The 22360-nt window shown below is 36.0% G+C and overlaps 2 protein-coding genes across 3 annotated transcripts; both read left to right on the top strand.

Annotated features, from left to right (window-relative positions):
* Positions 1 to 1255: 1255 nt before the first annotated feature.
* LOC105048528 (leucoanthocyanidin reductase) lies at positions 1256 to 7463 on the top strand. Of its 2 annotated transcripts, XM_010927853.4 has the most exons (5): positions 1257 to 1511; positions 1613 to 1753; positions 1952 to 2189; positions 4426 to 4629; positions 7012 to 7463. In XM_010927853.4, the coding sequence occupies exons 1-5, from the start codon at positions 1311 to 1313 to the stop codon at positions 7260 to 7262; spliced, it is 1035 nt and encodes a 344-aa protein (XP_010926155.1). In that variant the 5' UTR covers positions 1257 to 1310; the 3' UTR covers positions 7263 to 7463. The 2 variants fall into 2 exon arrangements, with proteins under 2 accessions (XP_019707296.1, XP_010926155.1); XM_019851737.3 differs by lacking the exon at positions 4426 to 4629 and having other exon boundaries at positions 1256 to 1511.
* Positions 7464 to 10976: 3513 nt separating this feature from the next.
* LOC105048527 (ERAD-associated E3 ubiquitin-protein ligase component HRD3) lies at positions 10977 to 21855 on the top strand. Its single transcript, XM_010927850.4, is given in 7 exon segments — positions 10977 to 11157; positions 11160 to 11566; positions 11667 to 12158; positions 13675 to 13890; positions 18954 to 19277; positions 20186 to 20428; positions 21279 to 21855. Coding segments are annotated over 7 exon segments (2007 nt in total). The 5' UTR covers positions 10977 to 11024; the 3' UTR covers positions 21471 to 21855.
* The last annotated feature ends 505 nt before the right edge of the window (positions 21856 to 22360 follow it).

The following is a 22360-nucleotide window of genomic DNA, read 5'->3' as shown; positions in this document are numbered from 1 at the left end:
TTAGTTGGGGTTATGAGAAGGTGGATAGCCTCTTTCCATCACTTGGTTTAAAAAGTTATAGGATGATGAATGAAAAAAGAGGAGTTGTTCCATCCATCCTAACCTACTAATTTGTATCCTCTGAAATTAGAAAGATGAAAAAAAGAATTGATGAATTATTGGTAGATAGATTTTTACATTGACAAAATTACTTCTCATTAATTTTTTTGACAAAATTATAATAATTCTTCAATTTTTCATTCATATTATTATATATTATTTTATATTTACTATTAATTATATATTATTAAATTTTATTACTAATTATTTTAATTTAATACATAATTTTGATAATTATAATTAAATAATTAGAATTATCTTCTATTTCTCTATTTTTATTTGCTATTTTTAATTAACTATTTGTATAATATTAATTATCTATTTGAATTAAATTATAAATTAATTACTTATTTATATAATTAATATTTATAATTAATAATTAATTTATAAAATTATAAATTAAATTAAATATTTATGTAATTGTCTGTATAACTATAGATTATAAAGATTACAAGTGTTTAGGTCAAGAGTTAATGGCTTGACATGTAAGGTATTGTCCGCTCTGATCCATGAACCTTATGATTTTGCTTTTTAGAAGGTCCCTCACATGAAAAGAATGATCCCTTTCTATATAAGCTAGAATTCTCCTAGAATTACAACTAATATAGGATTAATGATATCCTTTCTTTTACGCTACAATAATAAATTTATATATTATTTATTTTTTAATAAAATAAATATTATAAATTAATAAAAATAATATTTTTATTAAATAATAATCAAATAAAAATATTATAAAAATATTATTCATCTTTTCTTTCATTCTTTCTAAACCCAACGTAAAAAAAAATCATTTCCACCTATCATTCGATGTTTTATCAAATATATGAAAAGATGGATGGGAGATCCATTCTTTTTTTTTTTTTTTCTTCGTCTATCTTTTTTTCAATCAATTAACCTTTCGTACCAATCAGTAAAAAAAAAAATAAACAGATAAATAAATATTTAAAATAAGATCCCATCACGTTGAAGGCTAGAAAAAGGGGAGCCCAACTACCATTCCCAGTCTGGGAGCCGGCTTCTGCGGTAAACATGGAAGGTGATCTGGCACCCGTAAGCAAGGGTCCAAACCAAGACGGCTTGACCGTGGTGTCCGGACAAGCCAGTTGGCAGATTGGTGTATCCTTATATTACCCCGAGGTGACGTAGCTCAATTTATTGGATTTGAACCATTTCTCCAAGAGAAAACCTCACTCGTCCTCCCGCAAAGGATGACCGCCACCCCGCTACCCGCGAGCAGCATGGGGCCGGCCCTTGTCATCGGCGCCACCGGCTACATCGGCCGCTTCGTGGCGGAGGCATGCCTTGAGAGTGGGCGCGCCACCTACATCCTCGTCCGCCCGGGCTCGGCGTCCCCTGCAAGGGCCGCCACCGTCGATGCCCTCCGAGCGAAAGGCGCCATCGTCGTGGAGGTGAAACCCTGCTGTTTCTTTTAGTTAGAACCATGTTATATATATACATGCAGAGGACATCAGAGACCACAGTACTTGACCTGGTGGTACGAAGCTTTCAGGGATCCGTAAATGATAAGGACCTCGTGGAGAGGAAGCTGAGAGAGGAAGCCATCGAGGTGGTTATTTCAGTGATGGGCGGTGCTCAAATTCTGGACCAGCTCAACCTACTCGAGGCCATTAAAGCCGTCGGTTCCATTAAGGTAGCACCTGATCATTAAGCTTTGTCCCAGCTATATATTTACGTCCGTCTTCATCTAACTTCTTTTAAACCAATCGTTATTTAATTTGTACTAAAGCTAATAACATGTTCTCCTTTTATATGCTTATAGCTGATGCTACTTGTAGAATTTAGCCTACCTTAATTAATATGTTACAAAAAGTGTGTTCTTTCCTCGCAGAGGTTTTTGCCATCAGAGTTCGGTCATGACATCGATAAGGCTGACCCAGTGGAGCCTGGCCAGAGTTTCTACAAGGAGAAGAGGAAAGTCCGTCGTGCCATCGAGGCTGCAGGGATCCCCTACACCTATATCTGTTGCAACTCGATTGCCGGGTGGCCTTACCACGATAACACCCACCCGTCGGAGATTGCTCCGCCACTGGACCGCTTCCAGATCTACGGTGATGGCAACGTTAAAGGTAGGGGGGAAAAAATAATAAAAAGTGATATCTTGGGATATGCTGCTTGTCTCTTGCTGCCGAGTCTTTTTCTTTCTTTCAAGTCATAGTTGATCGTGGTTGGATCGATGCAAGTTGATGCATTTAATTTTCTGCTTTCATATCACAATCTTCATCTAATTAAACATTTAAAAAAACATAAGTATATGACGAGTCATCCATCCAAATATTCAGTGCAAGCAAGAAATAATTATTTTACTCCAATAAGAAAAGTGTTTCCACCATACTGGAAACCTACCGATCTTTCACCGGCCTGGTATTTTTAACAATTTTCATATCGAAAATTTACTAAATTTGGATACAAGTCTTCTGGTGGGATTGACTCAATCCTAAAATCATAAAAATGTCCAATTTATAAATCAGCAAAATTAGAAAAATTAGGGATGATCTTTCATAGTTGGAATTTTGTAAAACTAAGATTTTGCATGGTTGGAAGTTGGCTGAATAAGAGGAGATCTTATGCCCAAGTTTGATAGGTAATCAATAAAGTCTCAGTGTCCAGAAAAAAATTCTATATGCTGTAACTTCAGAAAAAATATGCTCTTTCTTTTTGCATCATTTTTTTGCTAATAAATTTGGATGAACTTTTTCCTTCCTTTACATCAGAAAAAGAAATCAAAAATATAATTTATTTTTAGATATTTATTATATTATTAGCAAAACGCCTAGGAAACTTTTAAAACTATAGTTATTTTATACCATTGTTTATATAATGTCAATCAAAAAGAAAACCAGGAGTAACGATGTAGCGGAAAGAGTGGAGTTTCCGCTGTATAAAACTAATATGTTTTTTTAAAAAATGTAAAGGCGATTACAAAAAAGAAATTATTAGAGGAAATATAAAAATAAATATAGTAAAAACAATATATCAATGAATTACGTACACGTTACGGCTCCTTCTCCACACCCCGTTTAGGGCCACGCCACTGAGAAGGACGTGGCGCAGAAAGTCCTTTTTTTCTTTTTCTTTTTTAATGAACATGGGACAGGAAGTCATCACAGCGGACAACGCAGCACATCCAATTGAAGCCGAAAGAAAAGAAAATATATAATAAAGGACAGGTGGCTGCCTTCTAAGCCTCACTCAACCATCAATGAAAGAAAGAAAAAAAAAAAAAATATAATATATAGTTTAAAAAATATATTTACGGATATATTTATAATAAACTGTTAACGTAATTTGAAGTTTATCAAAAAAGAAATAGGTTATAAATTAGAAAAGTTTTATGGCCCACGCCAAACCCCCCCCACCTTCACAAGAATTGGGCCAGCGGCTATAGAAGAATGAGAAATATGAGCTCAGCCATTAAGACCAGTCCATGGGCGTTTATGTTTCAACGTGCAAACGCTGGCGCACCTTGTGCGTGTGCGTGATGATGGCCAAACTTGTAGCAGGTCTTTGCAACCAGTGAAATTAGGCTGTCAAGTGCGCTGTCAAATCTACTGAAAGCGGTCCGTAACTTTTGTTTACTAGTGCATAATTTATCCATATATTTATTTATTTTGAATTTTTTATTAGCTCAACTAGAAACGTTGCACTCAAGCTGCTCCCGCAGGGCTAGTATGATGGGATATATATATATATATATATATATATATAGAGAGAGAGAGAGAGAGAGAGAGGAAGGGTGGGGGGAGGAGGGGGGTGCGGCGGGGTGGTTGTTGGTAGATAAAATTGAACCAATTTATGTTTATATTGTATCGTATAAAAATTGGATAACACGGACTCGACCATTCAAATAATTAAATATATTTTATTATTTTAAATTTATTATACATCAAAAATTATATAATTTAAAATTTTTTAATTTATACATCAAATAATCAAAAAATATATCTAGTTCAATATTATTTAAATTATTTAATTTTTAATAATTTGATGTATAAATTAAAATTTTTTAAATCATATAATTTTTTATATAAATAATTTTAAAATAATAAATTATATTTATCGATTTGAATTATTGACGTAGGATTTTTATTATAGAGTCGTGATCTAATCAAATCTAAATATAAATCTGATCGATCTAATTCTAATCTCCTGCGCGCATGTGCTCTCTCTCTCTATATATATATATATATTTAATATTTCTGGATCTCTTTTGTTCTATTTATCAATATAGTTTTAGTTGTTACCGACTTAATATAAGTGCATACATAAAATCATTCGCTGAACTCTTTTTCCTCGGTCCTACAGCCTTCTTTGTTGCTGGGAGTGACATTGGAAAATTCACAATCAAAGCAGCATATGACTCCCGCACTCTCAACAAAATCGTTCATTTCCGCCCAGCTTGCAATTGTCTTAGCTTGAACGAAATGGCTTCTCTGTGGGAGAGTAAGATTGGACGGACCCTGCCGAGAGTTACCTTGACCGAGAAGGACTTGCTTGCCATGGCAAAAGGTTTGAAACAAACTTTGCCTTTTCCATCTATAGATATCCAATAATTCATAATAATTTTAGACTTTCGTAGCATGAAGTTAATCTGGCACAAATTGGGGTGTTAGTGGACCAAGCACGGCCAGTTAGCTCTAGAGGTGGTAACGTAGGGTCCTATCCATCAATTCAACCTCGAACCAGCTAACTTTAAGTAGGTTCCTGTTTAGTAGAAATATATTCAGATTGTAAATGAATCAACCTGTTTAGATCTTTTATTTACCGTAACAAGTTCAATTTTAAATTTTGATCCATTTAAATTTATTTAATAATTATAGATTCGATTTTAGATCTTTGACCCATTTAAATTATTTTAATAATTAAATCATGAGCTAGAATGTTTAAGCTGTTTAACTCATTTAAAACCTACTAAACTAGTTTTTGTCCCTTTTAACATGATCCACTTTACTTGTTTAATGTATTTAAATTCATCTGATCTATTAAAAATCCACTTAAGCTCACTTAAGTTGTTTAACTCATTTAACGTTAATGGGACCATTTAGATAATGGTCATCTGGGCCTAGTTAAGTTACCTGTTTAACAAACATATTGGATTTATATATAGATTTTCGACATGTTTGATAGATGGATGAATTTTGGATTGTCAAATTTTTGATCTGATCCACATCCAACCTAACTCGTATCAAACCTAAACCTAACCTGACCCAATTGCCACCTCTAGTTAGCTTAAATGGACCATTCCTAAAAGCCTAAAAATTAGAACTACACACATTCTGATATTTCAATAATGCTGGCTTCCTCAAATAAATTTTCCCCTCCAAAATCCATTATCATCCATTAGAATAAAAATGGCCAATATTTCTACTCCCTATTATGAATTGGGTTTACTATGAAACAGCTGGCATAACATGAAATAATCGGCAATAATAGATAAGCAATAGTGCTATTCATTTTGTTATTTTTCAAAAAATAAAATAGTTTCTAACTGACAAGATGATTTGAATTTAAAAATATTTTTGATGCAAATAAACAGTAAAAATGACAAATAGTGACCATTATTCCCCTTATAAAATGTTTGTAATAACAAGATAAATAAATAACACTCCTTATTTAAAATCTTGTCATACACCAAAACAGAGGAGTACATAACAATTATAAAGCTCATGGGCGCTTAGTCAAGCCTCCGCCATTCCAAACCCAGCCTGGTTTGTCCTTGAAGAACCTATATCCATGGGTTTAGTTTCGGCATTGATTAGTGTAGGTTAAGTCTAGGTCTAATGCTTTTATCCTGTATTTGGTTGGAGTCATGAGAGGAATGATGAATGGAGTTGGAAAAATGGATGGTCTTTGTTTACTATTGGGTTCAAAATATTCTGAAGAGGATGGATGAAAAAAAGGATTATTCATCTATCTTAACCCATCAATTTATATCCTACGAAATTGAAAAATATAAGAAAAAATAGTTAGAGCATGTTAGGATTGGATTTCTATATTGACAATATTAGCATTTATTATTATTTTGACAAAACTATAATTTTTTTATTCATTTTATTTGTATATATTTTTATTTTATTAATACTATTAATTCTATACTATTAAATTTTATTACTAGTTATTTTAATTTTAGTATATGTATTTTCATAATTATAAGTAAATAATTAGATTTATCTTCTATTTTTCTATTCATATTTATTATTTTTAGTTAATTATTTATATAAAATTAAATTAACTATGAATATTAAATTATAATTTAATTATTTATTTATATAATTAAGATATATAAATAAATTATGTATAATTAATATACAAAATTATCTATTAAATTAAAATTTAATTTTTGTGTAATTATAAATTTTGAGGATTATAAGTTTGTATATTTCACTACTTCTTTAGTATAAGTAAGTGTTATAAATTGATAATAATAATTCTTTTAGTGAAAAATTGTATAATAAAAATGCTATAAAAATCATCCATGCTTTCTTTTATTCTTTGTATACCAAACAAAGGAGGAAATCGTTCCGTTCATCCTTCCATATTTTATCAAATATATCTTCCATCCACCCTCTCCCTCATCTATCTGTTCTTCTCTACCTCTCTCTCATACCAAATAGATGTTTGGTTTTGAGCCGGATTCCTGAGTAGTAAGCCGGCCTGGCCACAAACCATGCCATTTAGCTAAGCTAGAAGCATATTACAGACTGGAGATTGAAGGGACAACGTCCAATGAAAGCACTGAAAATGGACACTGAATTGTGTGGGACTAACAATTTTCTCAGCAACATATCTCATATAATAACATCTACAAAATCTCAAGACTAACTAAATCACAATTTTTTTACAAGTTTAACACTGGTGATTCTTGTCTCTTTTTTGTTGGGTTGGTTGCAGAGAACCGCATTCCGGCAAGCATAGTTGCTGCTTTGACTCATGACATATTCATCAATGGCTGCCAAGTCAACTTCTCAATGGATGGGTGTAAGGATGTTGAGATTACTTGCCTCTACCCTGATATCTCATTTCGAACCATTGACGAATGCTTCAATGACTATGCAGCAGACCTACCGCTCAAGCAAGGCAATGAGATCACCTCCCCAAATTCTATGGTGGATAGGGTGTCCATTACACCAACGGGTGCTTGAAAACATCTTAGATGATCACTCTTTTCTCTAGCCAATCTGAGGAGCACTATAGCTCCCTCTTTTAATAGAACTTCTGCTTGGTAGTCTTGTATGGTTATGGTTTCAACATGACTAGTGGACCTATTTTGCATGTGTATCCGTGGAGTTTGTGGTATTTGGACGTGTCAATCTATATTGTATAAGTGTTCTATATCCAAAATTCATGCAGCTGCGTTCAATATGCTAGAATTTACTGGAGTTCATGTTTTTATGGATAGGGATGGCAATTTACTCTATCCCATCGAATCAAGTATTTGACTTGACCTGATGTGCAATGGATCTGAAGCAGATATAGACTATGGTAAAAAAACCAACCTTGGACCTGATCTAAGTGTATATAAATATTCACAAATCCCTTGTCTGAGACTAAAGAAAAAAGTGTTTTGTATGTAAAATAAAAAGATTTTGATAGTTTTATCCGATCTAAACCATCCAACCTACCCTATATAACTCTACTCGTTTTGATCTGCTTGGAGACTCGACTGATAGCCTACTTGACTCATATTCAACCAATTGCCATCCTATAGATAGGTGTCTCCCTCTCATAACTCTCTCTCACTCAAGTACCTCCAATCCTTTGTTGATGCAGTTATCTTAGAATCTAGTTTTAGAATCTGTACCTTCATGAAAAGAATCTTTTTTTTATTATATGCTAGGTTGGGAACCACCTAGTTATAGATTGATGTCGTCTACCAACTCACTCGTCTTCTATTATGCTCTTGAGGTCTCCACTCCTTTCACCTCCACCATTAGTTCAAATATAATCAAATTGCTAAGGTCACTTGCTTTCTCCTCTCACATAAAGATGGTCTTGAGGATCTCTTCCTCTCCAACCTTGATGAGAAGTAGATCCCTCCCCATCCCCCTTGCTTCCATGCCTCAAAAATGTTGGAGCTCAGTCCTACTTGCTAACCCTTCCAACCAATCAAATCAAGGGTTTCCATTGTCTTGAGATTCTTAAGCTGATCTAAATTGACATCAGCAAAAGCAGCTTAGAAGGATAAGAACCTTCAACTACCATCTTGGACCTCTTGTCATCCATTCTCCAAGCAATTGCAATACCAGTGTTGCACATTATTGTTGAAGCTTTGGAAAAAAGCTTGCATCAAGTCCACTCCATTCTGCATTCTAATTGCTATCCCTCTCCTCAGCGAGAGGGGTAGTTTGGGTTTGTGTGGATTGCCATCCCTCCTTGCAAGAAGAACACGGGATGGCTGAAGCCCTCGTGTTACGATCCATCTCTATAGACATCCCTCTTGCATTTATACTCAATAATGTCTTCTTCAATTAAAAAGGTGGTTTTATGTTCCAAGTATGGACCAATCCTTAACTGATGCAAGCCTAGCTTATGATCAACACATGTTTCACCTATCTCAATTGGCAACCACTGTTTAACCTTTAGTTGAACCAAACCACTACCACTAATCAAGCCCAACCTAAAGCACAAATTAGGCTTTTCATGCTCCATCTTATGTCTATCAAGTTTTTGAAAATTAAACTATTTGAATCATTGATGATTGGGGTGGTAATTTATGACCCAAACCATCAATTCAACTTGCAAATAATCCATTATCAAGTTTGGTATAAATAGTTTTGGACTATAAATAGATCGATCCAACCTGACACTTTATAAAATGAGTCAAGGTTAGGTTTAGAGTCAAGTTTGTTTAAATAGTTCTAATGCACTTAGTAGTTAGAGTGTGTCGTAATTAAATTTATTTACAACATGTTTAACCAAGTTACAACATGCTTAACCTGATTAAAATCAATTTAACTTATTTGACATGATTTCACCTGTTTATTAAGCAAGTTATATTGATGGCTTTGGGTTACATATTTAGGGCCTATTTCGTCAAGCTTTTCGGGAGAAAGAAGCTATTTATTTTTCAAAAAAGTATTTATTTTGAAAAAAAGATATTTGGCCAAGTTTATTTTAAAAAATAATCTACTTCTGAGTGATAGCAAAAGTAGTTTTTCTGTTGTCGTGAGAAGTAGAAATAGAAAATTAATTTTTTCAAAACAAAAATATCTTTACTCAAAATCATTATTTTTCATAACTATCTTTATTTATTTTCACTTAACCCTTCTATTATTTACCATAAATATATATCCTTTTTCGTAATTTGATAGTCAAAAATATTTTTTTTTTAAAAGATTTGTCAAACACAAATTGCTTCTCAAATACTGATAAAAGTGCTTATCAAATAATTTTGCAAAATACAAACTACTTCTCTCTCATAGCATTTCTTCTGAAACTCAATTTGAAAAGATGTGATTTTAAAATAAGTTAATTTTCACAGCTTGGTCAAACAGGCCTTTAATAAGAAAGTTTGGTTTTGGATTTGGATTTTTGATCCATTTGGTAAATGGATAATTTAAGTTGACATATTTATCCAAACTCGTATTTGACTTGTCTTTAACGATTGCCATCTTTATTAAATAATCTTTATAATTTCAAATCTAAACTATCTCTTTGCGTTTAATAGTTTTTTTTTTGATCCAAAATATAGTTTTTTTTTTTAGGCCAAAACAGAAACAAGAAAAATCTTAATACAGAAATAGCAGAACAGCCATATACAAACTTCAAAACTAACAAACCGAAGTGAAGGAACATGTTGAAAGATATTAGATATTGTATTTACCCATTCAATAGTCAGCAGTGCCAAACTGAGAAGATATAAACTTTGATAAGCAAGGCTCTGCAGCATGAAAGTGCCCTTCTGAGAAGCAATATAATCTGAGGTAATATGGGAACTCCAGGCTTGCATTATAATGAGCAAAATAAAAACAACTGAATACCATTTAACCTTCCTGATATCAACAGGCTTAAAGCATATAGCAGAAAGTTGCAGAAGCATGAAGGGGCTATTGGGATGGTTAAAACTATTCAAGAGCTGTATCTTCAATTAGTTCGTGAGAACTTAGAAGTTTGATTTTTATATACAGTTGATATATACTACTCTTGCACCTATAAAGTAAACATCTACCAGTCTATTCTCTTTTTCATATTATTTACCTGAGAAGTGGCATCCGTATCAACTCCACACTTCAACTCAAAATTTACATATACTTTGCTAATTATGACAACTAAAAAAAAAAAAGGGCGTCAATAGCTGACAGTGAGGGACCATTTGATGACTCATGATGGTGTCAGCCATAAATTTATTTTCTTTTCCTCTCACCAATCCTGTTGATTGAGGAAGGATGGACGATACCTTCAGCTATCAAATGAGCATGGGACACAATGCAGTTTAACAATAAGTGATATGGGATTTTTTTAATTTGTTGACTGGCAAGAGCGTGACCTTGCGACTTAAATAGATAGATAAACGGATCTATTTTATATTCTGATTCTCTAAACTGTATTTATATTAAAATGATGTGATAGTGTATCAAAAAAAAAAAAAACAGATGGGTAGATGGGTGGCAAAATAGATAGGCAGATGGATGGGTCTTAAAAAAAAAAAAAAAGAGAAAACCACGTTTTCTCCTCTACGAGTTTATCCGAGTCATCTTCAGCTGTCCTGCTATGATTGGCCCGCTGATGGTGTACGCACGTCACTCCCAGTTCTAAGCTGCCACGTCACAGCTAAGTAAGATCTCGCTCCTCTTAGTTCCATCAAGAAATACGTGTAGGGTCGAAACAACTTCTCCTCATCTACTATTAATGCTGTCCTCCATTCGTTTCCTCCCTCGCAATCGGTCCGTCCCCGAGAGTTCTCGATGCCTCGGCGTACTACGAGCTCTGCTCTCTCTCTTCTCCTCGTCCTCCTCGCCCTCCTCCCCATCGCCTCCGCCCTCCGTCCCATCGTCCTCGTCCTCACGAGCGAGGACCTCAAAGACTCGCCCGACTCCGACCCCCCGACGACTCCCCCGAATGGGACGAGTTCGGCGACCCCGGGCCCGCCTCCGGCTCCGACGACGACTACGACCCGGGCTCTTGGCGCCCAGCCCTCGATCCCTCCACTTCATCCAACTCCTCCTCCGATGACCCCCACGAGGCCCTCTACCTCTCCGGCATCCGCGCCATGGTCTCCGCCGCCTCCTCGGGCGACCCCACCGCTATGGACTCCGCGGCCTCCGACATCGAGGCCGCCGCCTCCACTGGCCACCCCAACGCCCAGTCCGCCCTCGCCTTCCTTTTCTCCGCCGGCCTTGTCCGTCCACAGAGCCGCCCCAAGTCCTACCTCTACCACCACTTCGCCGCCGACGCCGGCAACATGCAGTCCAAGATGGTCCTCGCCTATACGTACTTCCGCCAGGACGTAAGCGCCTCGAAAACCTTGTAAAATCCAATATTTTTTTGGGGATCCCGAACAAACCCTAATATTTCTTCAATTGTCGTCGAATCTTGTGTATGCGCAGCTGTACGACAAGGCGGTCAAGCTGTATGCGGAGCTGGCGGAGGCGGCGGTGGCTAGCTTCTTGATCTCGAAGGAGCCGCCGGTGATGGAGGCCGTTCGGATCCACAGCGGGACCGAGGAGAACAAGGAGGGCCTGAGGAAGTCCCGAGGGGAGGATAATGAGGACTTCCATATCACGGAGTACCAGGCGCACAAGGGTAACGCCGTCGCGATGTGCCGGATGGGGCTGCTGTATTACTATGGGCTGAGAGGGGTGAGGCGCGACTATGCCAAGGCTGTTTATTGGTTCTCGAAGGCTGTGGAGAAGGGGGACCCGAGGGTGATGGAGCTACTCGGGGAGATCTATGCAAGAGGTGCTGGAGTGGAGAGGAATTATACCAAGGCTTTTGAATGGCTCACGCTCGCATCCAGGCAGCAGTATTATTCGGCATATAATGGATTGGGGTATCTCCACGTCAAAGGATATGGAGTAGAGAAGAAAAACTTCACCAAAGTAAGTTCTTCGAAAACCAATCTGTGATCTACTTATCTAGTTTTTGAATGCAGATTGCTATTTAGCAAGCCAAAAAAGCTTTGCAGTATCGTATTTAGTAGTTACTATGACTAAAACAGAATATATGACGATATCTGAGTGAGAACTAGGCACATAAAAAGTTTCCCTCGTGTTCTTATTATTATATATATATTTTTTGCTGACTTGGATTTATCAAACTATAGTAGACAGACAAAATTAACATAGCTAAACGTGATTTTCTAAGTAGTGAGCTGTTGTAAGGTTGATGTATGTGCCACATGGCTCTGAGACTTAATATATAATTTCTGATTATGCATCAAATACAAATGACGAGATTAAATTAATTGATTGGAATTATTGTTTATAGAGATCCAGAAAATCCTTGAATTTTTTCCCCTTCTTTTATGCCTTTTCAAATGCATTTTTCAAGGATGGAGGTTTGATTGGAAGGATTGATGTCAATGGACTGAAATTGATGCCTGTAAACTGATGGATCAGTGATTTATGCTTATGATATATGCTTTTTAAGAGTATATTTAGTACCCTTAAAACCATTTTTGCATGGGGCATTCAAGCTTACTTAGCTGTAACATTATTAGATAGTAGATGCCATGTTCCACAAAATACTTCATTTATAACAGTTCCTGATTTGGCTCTATTCTGTTCAACACAATTAAGGTTTGATGAATTAGCCAAAGGTACCAAAAAAAAAAAAAAGCATTTACATATCTCAGATTATATAGAGCATTAGAGACGTGAGACATTGAATTGAAGTACATAGGCTTTTCATGCTTGGTCATATATGAAGCATAGGTATGGAAAGGGGATGCAGGTATAACATGATACTGAATCATGAAGAAATAGGACATAAATGTGGCACAGTGGCAGGGATGCGGCTACATATAATATACAAACACATATCTATGTAGGTACATATATGTGTATGCGTGTAAACATACATAGAGAGATACATATGTAACAATATTTTTATCATAAATATTTATAGTTTATCAACAACTTAGGTCCTCGTGCTCTCTTTTTATAAGCTTTCCAAGTCTCCATGGCTCTCCAACGAGGAAGACATAATGGTGAAGATCGATGTTGGTTTTACTTATCTTAAATGAGTGTGGATTCAAATGTTGCTTGCCCAATCAGCTTGACCCATGAATGAATAGAACAATGTCCAAAAGTATTGTCAAAGTGTTTGAGAGGTATATAGAATGTAACCCACTGTATATGAAACCAATTTTCCTTCTTATGAATGGATATTTGGAGGAAGTATTTGACACATAAGAATGTACCTGAACATATATTAGATGTACTGGTATCCATGATATATTGGCTTCAAACACTGCTTCTCTGAAGAAGTATCCATGCTTCATACTTGCTCAGTTTACTGATATAGTTAGTTTTATCAAACTACTTGTGCTGCAATGAAAGTTGTTGGCTAATTACTTTGAAAAACTCATGGTTCAGCTCTTAATGTCACTTTCAGGCAAAAGAATATTTTGAGAAAGCTGCTGAAAATAAAGAGCCTGGAGGACATTATAACCTAGGTGTTTTGTATCTTAAGGGGATGGGTGTAAAAAAGGATATCACATTAGCCTGCAAGCATTTTCTTACTGCAGCTAATGCTGGTCAGCCAAAGGCCCTCTACCAAGTGGCAAAGATGTTCCAAAAAGGCATAGGCCTTAAGAAGAATCTTCAGATGGTATACTTTTCTCTAAAAACATACTAATGTTTATTTATTGTTTCATGCATTAGTTGCTTGTACTTTTTATTTCCATCCTGCAATCTCACTTTGAAATATGTATTTGTTTGCAATGTTGTGAAGCAAGGGGACACTGTGGTTGTTCATACACAACTAGCTTGCTAATGCTTGTAGCCTTAAACCATCCCTTGCCTTCTTTTTTTTTCCCATGATTCTCTCAAGGAAAATATATTCAGCTTCTATTGCAATATATATGCCGATATAAATTGAAGCTCCTTACTGTTTTGCATTACTTAAGATACTTTTATTACTGTATTGTGCATTTCATATTACATGCATATATACTGGGTTGATTTCTTGCCTCATATGAAACTAATGTTAGATAATTTGGCGATTAAAAGTCAAATTGCTTAAAGACAGCAGCTTAGGTGATACTTTTAGATATTTTGCATGATCATTCTATTCCATCTGTCTCACCATTCACTTTTATTTCTGCTTTTCTTACATGCTTTGTATTATATATGTATAATATTTACATCCTTTGTAGTTAGATCAAAATTTCCTTGCTTTAGCACAAATCTTATTAACTCAAAAGATTATTAAATATACCTGAGACAGGTTATACAGTATGAGGCAGCTTTGCTCTAGCTTTGTGCTAAATTTGTAGTAGTATAATTATGTTGTTCTTTTTTTTTTTTTTGGTTAGAGATTTTATGTGCTTATTCTATTATGCTAGATTATGTCTTTTCTTTCATTTCATTCTGTCGATTGTCTTTTAGCGTGCTTCTGCCCAATCTTTAAAGACCAGGATGGACCAGTTTGGATAAAATGGGTTAGAGAATTGTGTTTGGTCTAGTGTAGCATCAATCCTGATTGGTGGTAAAAACTGCTTGCTAGAGTAAGCTGAGCCAGCTAGATGATATATAAACCCATTATTATTTGAAAGAAGAAAGTATGGTTGATTTGTAGCAAGACTTAATTTCGTGTCTTTAGTTTGCTTATATAATGAGTGATCAAGATTTAAGTGCTGGTGCTGAGGGCATGCCAACCACTGCTTGCAGGGCAATATGCTGTGCCATGCCGAGAAAAAGTTTAAAAAGCACTTACAACCATTTTTCAATAAAAAATAATTAAGATAAAAGTAATTAATAGATGTTGTGCCATCCTGTGCCAGATGTAGGTATAGGCCTTGCATGGACTGGCACTTGAAATTCTGGAAGTTATCACCCAAGTGTGAGGTGTCTTTCATTGAAAGCTATAGGTTAAACTCGAATACACAATACAATTGTATCATGAACTTCATGTGTCAACTGAACAGACCAGTTGGATGAATCAGTTTGGATCTCATGCATGCAACAGACATCACATACTTGGGGATTAGTGTAGTGGAGATTGTTCAAAATATAGCATTAGGGGATAGGGTGATGGATACTTGGGGGGTGTTTGGTTGGGGGTAGGTGGGGTCTGAAATGGGAATGAAAATGAGTGACTCCCTTTCCAACCAAACCATTTGGTTGGAGGGAGTTCTATTCTGATTCCGATTGCAAGGCAGAATCTGAATGGCCCAATGCTCCTAAAACCCAATCCTAGCTCTTCTTCAAGGATTCAAGTCTCCATTTAGATTCTGATTCTAGGCATGAACCAAACACTTCGGGGGATATGGCCATTCTGATTCTCATTCCAATCCATTCTGATTCCAATTTTGGTCGCGAGCCAAACACCCCCTTGATGGAATGGTTTGTCAAAAAAGAAAATGTTAATTCATCAAGCCTTTGCAATATTTTCTTTATTGTCATGTGCAATTATAACTATGGGTTAAATTTCACTAAAATGAGATGTCATCATGGTCCTTGTGTTATTGGGTGACAACTGACAAAGCAATCAATTTCTGGCTAACTTTTATAGAACTGGTTTCTGGTTTCTCTTGTGATTGAAGCCTTAACATATGGCATCTAATAAGATTGCCATATTTTTGTACTCCAAGGTTTCAAATGCTTGTTTTTGCTTTTGGCCGAGCCATATGAGTTTTAGTTTGGCAGCTTCAGCAGGTCCAGTCCTATTGCAGCAATTTTGCCCAAAAATGGATGGAATTCATGGCATGATATAACGTGCTATTATCATGTGTGGTTTACAAACATCTGGGTCTATTATGTTTTAATTCGTATATTTTTCTTGTCTAGATCGTAGTGATGGAGGACTTCAAGCATATAAGCATTGGCAGGCCAAAAAGAGGAGGATTTATTGAGGCTTGATTAAAAATAAGTGCTTGATTCCTTAAACTGGGAAAAGCACATATCTGAATAGATTCCTAATCTGAAGAGATAAGGATAGCTCGTGTAGCTGTACTAGGGTTTCTATGGTGTAAATAGGAAGCTGTCAAAACATGGCAAGGTTACGAGGGCTCTGAGAATGTCAAATTAGGTGAACTTAAGGACAGAAATCAATGTTTAGGTTCAAGGATATTAGAAGTGAAAAAAGAGTAATTTAGATCAGATCAAGCTTGATTGCAGCACAGAACTAACAGATATTAGGGAGGAAATAATGGCAGTCAATAAATAAATGAAATTGAGAAGGAAGATGCTTCAACAGATCTGATTTTATGTTCTGCAAAGATTTGATCTAAAGTGCAAATTAAACCTGCAAAAAAAGAATTCAAGTAGAAAAGATGATAATAGAGAAATATAGTTGAAATGAGGAGAAGAAATAAGAGAATAAGAAGAATTAAGAGAAGAGTAGGAATAGTTGCCATACTGGGCCTTTAAAAAATAAAAAGAATCTCAATGACATCTTGCTTACAATGCTCTGGAAGCCTAATATTTTCAACTCCAAAGCCAGCCAATCCCTGTCCTTTCCTATTTTGGGGTCTTAGACTCAGACAATCTTGGGATTCAAATAAACTAGACTTCTTTGGTAAGCCAAATAAAACTAAACTTTTGTTTGAAAACTAAACAACTTGAACCATGACTAATTGATGTAGACCAGGACAACACTAATGTAGTAAAGAAAAGGCTTTCATTGGACATCGTTGTTCACTGAACTGTAGCATGAATAGTGCTGACAGTAAATACCCCTTTTTAAAATAAAAGACTTCTTAAACTGCTGCCACAATCAATTAGATACAAAAGCCTCAAGATTAAACTAAATCTGAACTGTTTAAGCAGATTTAGGCTTCAACTTGCTCCTTATATTCATTGATTGGATGGATGTGGACCAACTACACTGCCATATATTGACCAATCATTCATATTCAGCTCTGTATTGCCTGCATTGACCATTGGAAAGCCTTATGCACTGGTTCTTTCATCCATTGCATCCTCTTTTAGCATGCAACAAGCAATCTTCAATTGCTGCTACACCAAAGTCAGCATTAGCCCTACTGACAGTGTCCATTTATGTTCAAATTTGATCTCTAGGTAGGAGATGTCCTAAACCAATATGGACATCAATCTATATTTTATTCTATTTTTTCTTCGGTTTCCATCAAACTGAGAAGTATGAATGATCAAAAGAATACACATCTTTATTCAACAAGAACAAAGGAGCAAAAGGATGGTGGAAGAGGGTCTTATATTTGCATCGAACATCAAGCCTGACATCAAATTTGATTTTCTGAGATGGCTCCTTGAACACTTTCCCTCTGCTCTTCAGAATACAAATTTTTGCATGTACCAAAAATAAGGTCTTTAATATATTAACAATTCAATCTAGGCTTGTTTGTTTTAAAAAAGACTTGTCTCTAGCAATTGAAATCTACTTTTATAAGAAATGATCCTTGGTTTTTGATCGGACATAATTATTCCATTGCCTTTTAGCTCTTGCCTAAATTGTTGAATAAATGAAACCAAATGCTTTATTCTAAACTTGTGTACATATGACCTGGAAGTTTGGTCCTGTGAGATGTATCATAGGTTGGTTAGTAGCTTAGAGTTAGATGAGTCCTTAGGTTTACGATTTCATTTTTATTTTTTTTTTCCTCAGCTTTGAACTAAATAAAGCTATATGTTTTGGTGTTGTGGCTACCTACATGTCTTCAACTAGATTATATATAATTGGTTGTAGCATTGTGATGCATCTTTTAAATGTATCAATACACTAAGTAGGCTTGTTTTGACCAAGTTAAAAAGCTAAGACAGGATTAGGTTTGTGTTGTCATTTCTTAAAAAAATGCATAGTTATAAATTAAGTTTGAGTACTAGGATTTATTTAATTGAATTAATGGTGCAAATTAAGTCTAGGTTTATTTGATTAACATATGTTACCAATTCAATCTCTGAAAATTTATTGTTGTTATTATTTTTTAGGTACATGGCTGCCTATTTGGTTTTACTTTTGTTTTTAACAAACAGTGGAGATTTAAATCTAGGATTTGTTTTGTTAAAAACTTAAAATACATCATGAATGCACCATCTTTTTACATTCATCTTTTTTTTCCCCAAAAAATGCAAATGTTTGACATTAGTTTTTGAAATATCTCTGAGAATTTCTATTTCAAGAAAACCAGTTGCATTGATATTCCTGGTGCATTCAAGGGGGACAACTATGGATGAGGAAATGTGTTTCCTGCGGATGTGATGTAACTGTTTTAGATGGAATGTTATGTCAGCTACTAAATGCCCTCTGCAATGACACCATCATATTATTTTTCATATATCAAATTCTGGTGCTGCTGTCATCCGTAGTTGTAGCACTGAAGTGACATATTTTGAAGAATTATGAAGACCTGGAGTCTAATATTTTTTCATATTTGTTTTGAAAAACAAGAGTAAAAAATTTTAATCTTTGTTTAAGGTACTGGATAACATGCATCCAGTTCCTTCAATCTAATGTTTGAAATTGTTGATAGAATTAGACAAGAAAAAATAGATTTAATATATGAAATATTTTCTTATTTATCAATTATTTATTACTCCATTATTTGTGATTCTTACAATTGATATTGACTTGTTGCAAGATAAAATTATTCCCAACTCCCACCAATCACAGTTGTGGATTTTTCTTCTTGTGACACATGCTCTTGATTTAGTGTACTACATCATTGATTTGTTTCTTTCCTCTGGGTCCAGGCTACACTATTGTACAAAACGGTAGCAGAAAGGGGACCTTGGAGCGCCTTGTCAAGATGGGCCCTAGAGTCATACTTGAAAGGTGATGTGGGAAAAGCGCTCTTGTTATATTCTAGGATGGCAGAGCTGGGATATGAGGTGGCACAGAGCAACGCTGCTTGGATCCTTGATAAATATGGGGAACAAAGCATGTGCATGGGAGAATCTGGCTTTTGTACGGATTCAGAGAGGCATCTCCATGCACATTCTTTGTGGTGGCAAGCATCAGAGCAGGGTAATGAACATGCTGCTTTGTTGATTGGGGATGCTTACTACTATGGCCGGGTATGTATTGCTTGATAATGGTTATTAAATTATGTACTTGAGGAGTGCTAATATAATTTCTTGCTTTCCTAAGATGGTCTGTGTAAAATGTTGTATTCACTTGACATAGCCTTGTTAGCTCTGAAGTGCTCATTACAACTGTGCTTAAGTGCCTTTTTAATTACATGGTCCAAAGCCATGTTACAGCTGAATAAATAAATATGAAGGCTGGTGTCCATAGTTAACAATATGTGAAACAGGCTTCTTGTCTATATATCATCTTTTGAATGGGCTTTGTACCAGAATCACATTGGTGAGATCAGATTAGCTGAGGAATAGTAAATGCTTCATAATTAAATTTCATATTTATTGTGGCTGCCAGTGGTTGCGGTTTCTGGGTTTTGGGTACTGAATCTTGGCTTGTCATGGCCCAGGCTTGGAAGTGTACTTTAGCTGTGGTGCTCATGCTTAATTTAATGATTAAGCTCATAGATAAAGAATGTAGTATGATGGGACATAAGCTTGATGAACTAGGTCCAGTCCAGACTCAGCCCTAATCGCTACTGAATTGCTTGCTCTCAGACATGCACGTAACCCCTGACAGGCCTGGCTTGGTTGGGTCTGAGGCCAGTTTCATCTAGTTCAATTTACTATTTTCTAACCATGTCTGCAACCTGCCGTTTGTTATTTAGCCCTAAACTATTGTCATTTCCAAGCAAAACTGATTCTTCTGATAACAGGACCAAATCCATTGAAAAGCTGTTTGTTGACTGAGCACTCATTCCGATATAAGATTTGCACTATAATTATCAGTCCCCCAATCAGAAGAATCTAGTGGTATAGTGGGATATGCAATAGATATAGTACCAACTTGTTATCAGATATTCAGCAGACTTTCATCTCTGATTTCTCTGTTTTGGTTGTTGCAGGGCACTGAGAGAGACTATGAACGTGCAGCAGAGGCATACATGCATGCGCAGTCACAATCCAATGCTCAGGCTATGTTCAATCTGGGATACATGCATGAGCATGGACAAGGACTTCCTTTTGATCTTCATTTGGCAAAAAGGTACTACGATCAGGCCCTTGAGGTTGATCCTGCAGCAAAGTTGCCTGTTATGTTGGCACTTACAAGCTTGTGGTTACGAAAGAACCATGCTGACAGCTTCCTGGTAAGCTTCTTTTGTTGCACCTTTTGAACCTCCTCTGCAATTAGCTACTTAAGTCAAGGACTGGTACCATTGGTCATCTGGATATGATTTTATAAAAGCTCTTAGGAGCTTATGTTTTTTATTAACATATAGGTGTCTATGTTTCTTGGTTCGATTTAGAAGTAGTACTATATAATTGCCCTTTTTTGGCTACTTAAGGAAAGGATGCTAGGTCTGTCTTTCACCTAAGAAACTGGACTGTTGGTTGGGTTTTGGACTTCAGTAGACCAACTATTGCTTATTGGAACCAAAATCTTAATGGATCTCTGTTATCACCATTAGGTAAAGCTCAGGTTGGCTTTAGATTTGCATGTTCTGTGTGAATCTTGAGAGATTCCTAGTTTGTATCGGCCTTCAGCAAGATAATTGAATGTCAAAGACATGTAACTCGACAATGCAACTCTGAGTTGTCATATTGTGCCCATTTGTGTACTGGCAGAAAATTAGGTATCAATCAGAGATTCGTGCTTGAAAAGTGCCACATTATGTAGTTACGTGTACGAGTAGTTTTAGTAGTTTTGGTGCTGCTGTTAAATCATTTGTTTAATGGTTGGGATTGACTTCACTTTTCAATAGGAACTAGAAAATATTCTGAGAACCAAAAAAGCTGTTCACTTACTAAAATAAAATGCATTTATATACTTTTCGATCTTTTATGATTAATTTCATTATTAGATGCAAAAAAGTAGTGCTGATCTGCATCTGTGGTAGCTGTGCAGTTCTCTTTTTATGGAAAGGAAGTGGTGTATCTTGTGCTTCAAGGGCCATTCTATGTTCTCGTAGGCTATCAGGAATTTTTATTGTGTTTCAGGTTAAGTTGATTGATTCACTCCCTGAGGTCTATCCAAGAGTTGAAGCATGGGTAGAGGAAGTACTCATGGACGAAGGCAATGCAACTATTTTAACCCTCTTTGCATGCCTCCTCGCTGTCCTTTACCTCCGTGAACGGCAAAGACGGCATCCTGTGGTGCCGCCTCATCAGCCAGATGGTGTACCCAACTAATGCAGGACACTGAAATCAGCTTTCTGTTGTGCAGGCTGCAAACTTCGATAAAGTCATTATAAATACCAGTTAATTCAGAACTTCATTTCATGGCTAATTCAGTTGGATCACAGAAAAAAATCACTCACGGAGGCGTTGGTTTTGATTGTCCCTTCCCAAAGCCCTTTTTAACTTCATGTGTAAATATTCCTTTATAACATCTCCAAGTATTAGAAGTGAATGATTGGGGGAGGGGATACGCACTGACTGCAAGCAGGGATATCCATAGCTGAGGGGATGGCATTGGTCGTTTGTTCCTTCAAGAAGTTATTATATTAATTGAGATTTGTAATATTCTGCTACTAGACTGCTGCCTGAGTCAGAATTGCGCATCAGAAGTTGCTAACCCTTTTTTGGCTGGGGGGCGTGTTTCAGAGTTTGTTGGTTGGTAGATATTTCTCTACATGTCATTTGTTTTCTGGTTATATTATGCATTATTTCAGGTGTAATTGTATGTTCTTGTGTTTTCATTGCCCTCATAGATTTAATAGGTTAGCAAATTATCCAGGATTTGAATCCCGAACGTCCTCCAAGGGCAGGACGCGCCAACAGTTATTGACTCTAGTATTGTCATTGCTGGTTTCATTTGTCTTACTCTCACTGGAAGTAGTATAGTTGTGCTCGTGTAATTATCCTGGTGGTTTAATTATTAGCATACCAATTATTTTGTGGCAATGACATGCTTTAAAGGATGCAAGGCCGACGAGGATTAGAAGGGTTGAGTAGCCTAAGCTAGTAAAAGTTAGTCAGCCTGGCTTAAGGCTATCTTTTGGGAAAAAAAAAGAAGTACGCGTTGTTGTGTTAAAAAAATAAAATAAATACAAGCAGCAGCGCGGGCACCAGTTTTATTT

Source organism: Elaeis guineensis, chromosome 7, assembly GCF_000442705.2.
Source record: "Elaeis guineensis isolate ETL-2024a chromosome 7, EG11, whole genome shotgun sequence".
NCBI classification, from domain to species: domain Eukaryota; kingdom Viridiplantae; phylum Streptophyta; class Magnoliopsida; order Arecales; family Arecaceae; genus Elaeis; species Elaeis guineensis.
Note: the sequence above shows the minus strand (reverse complement) of the source record. Positions and strands in the feature narration are given on the sequence as shown.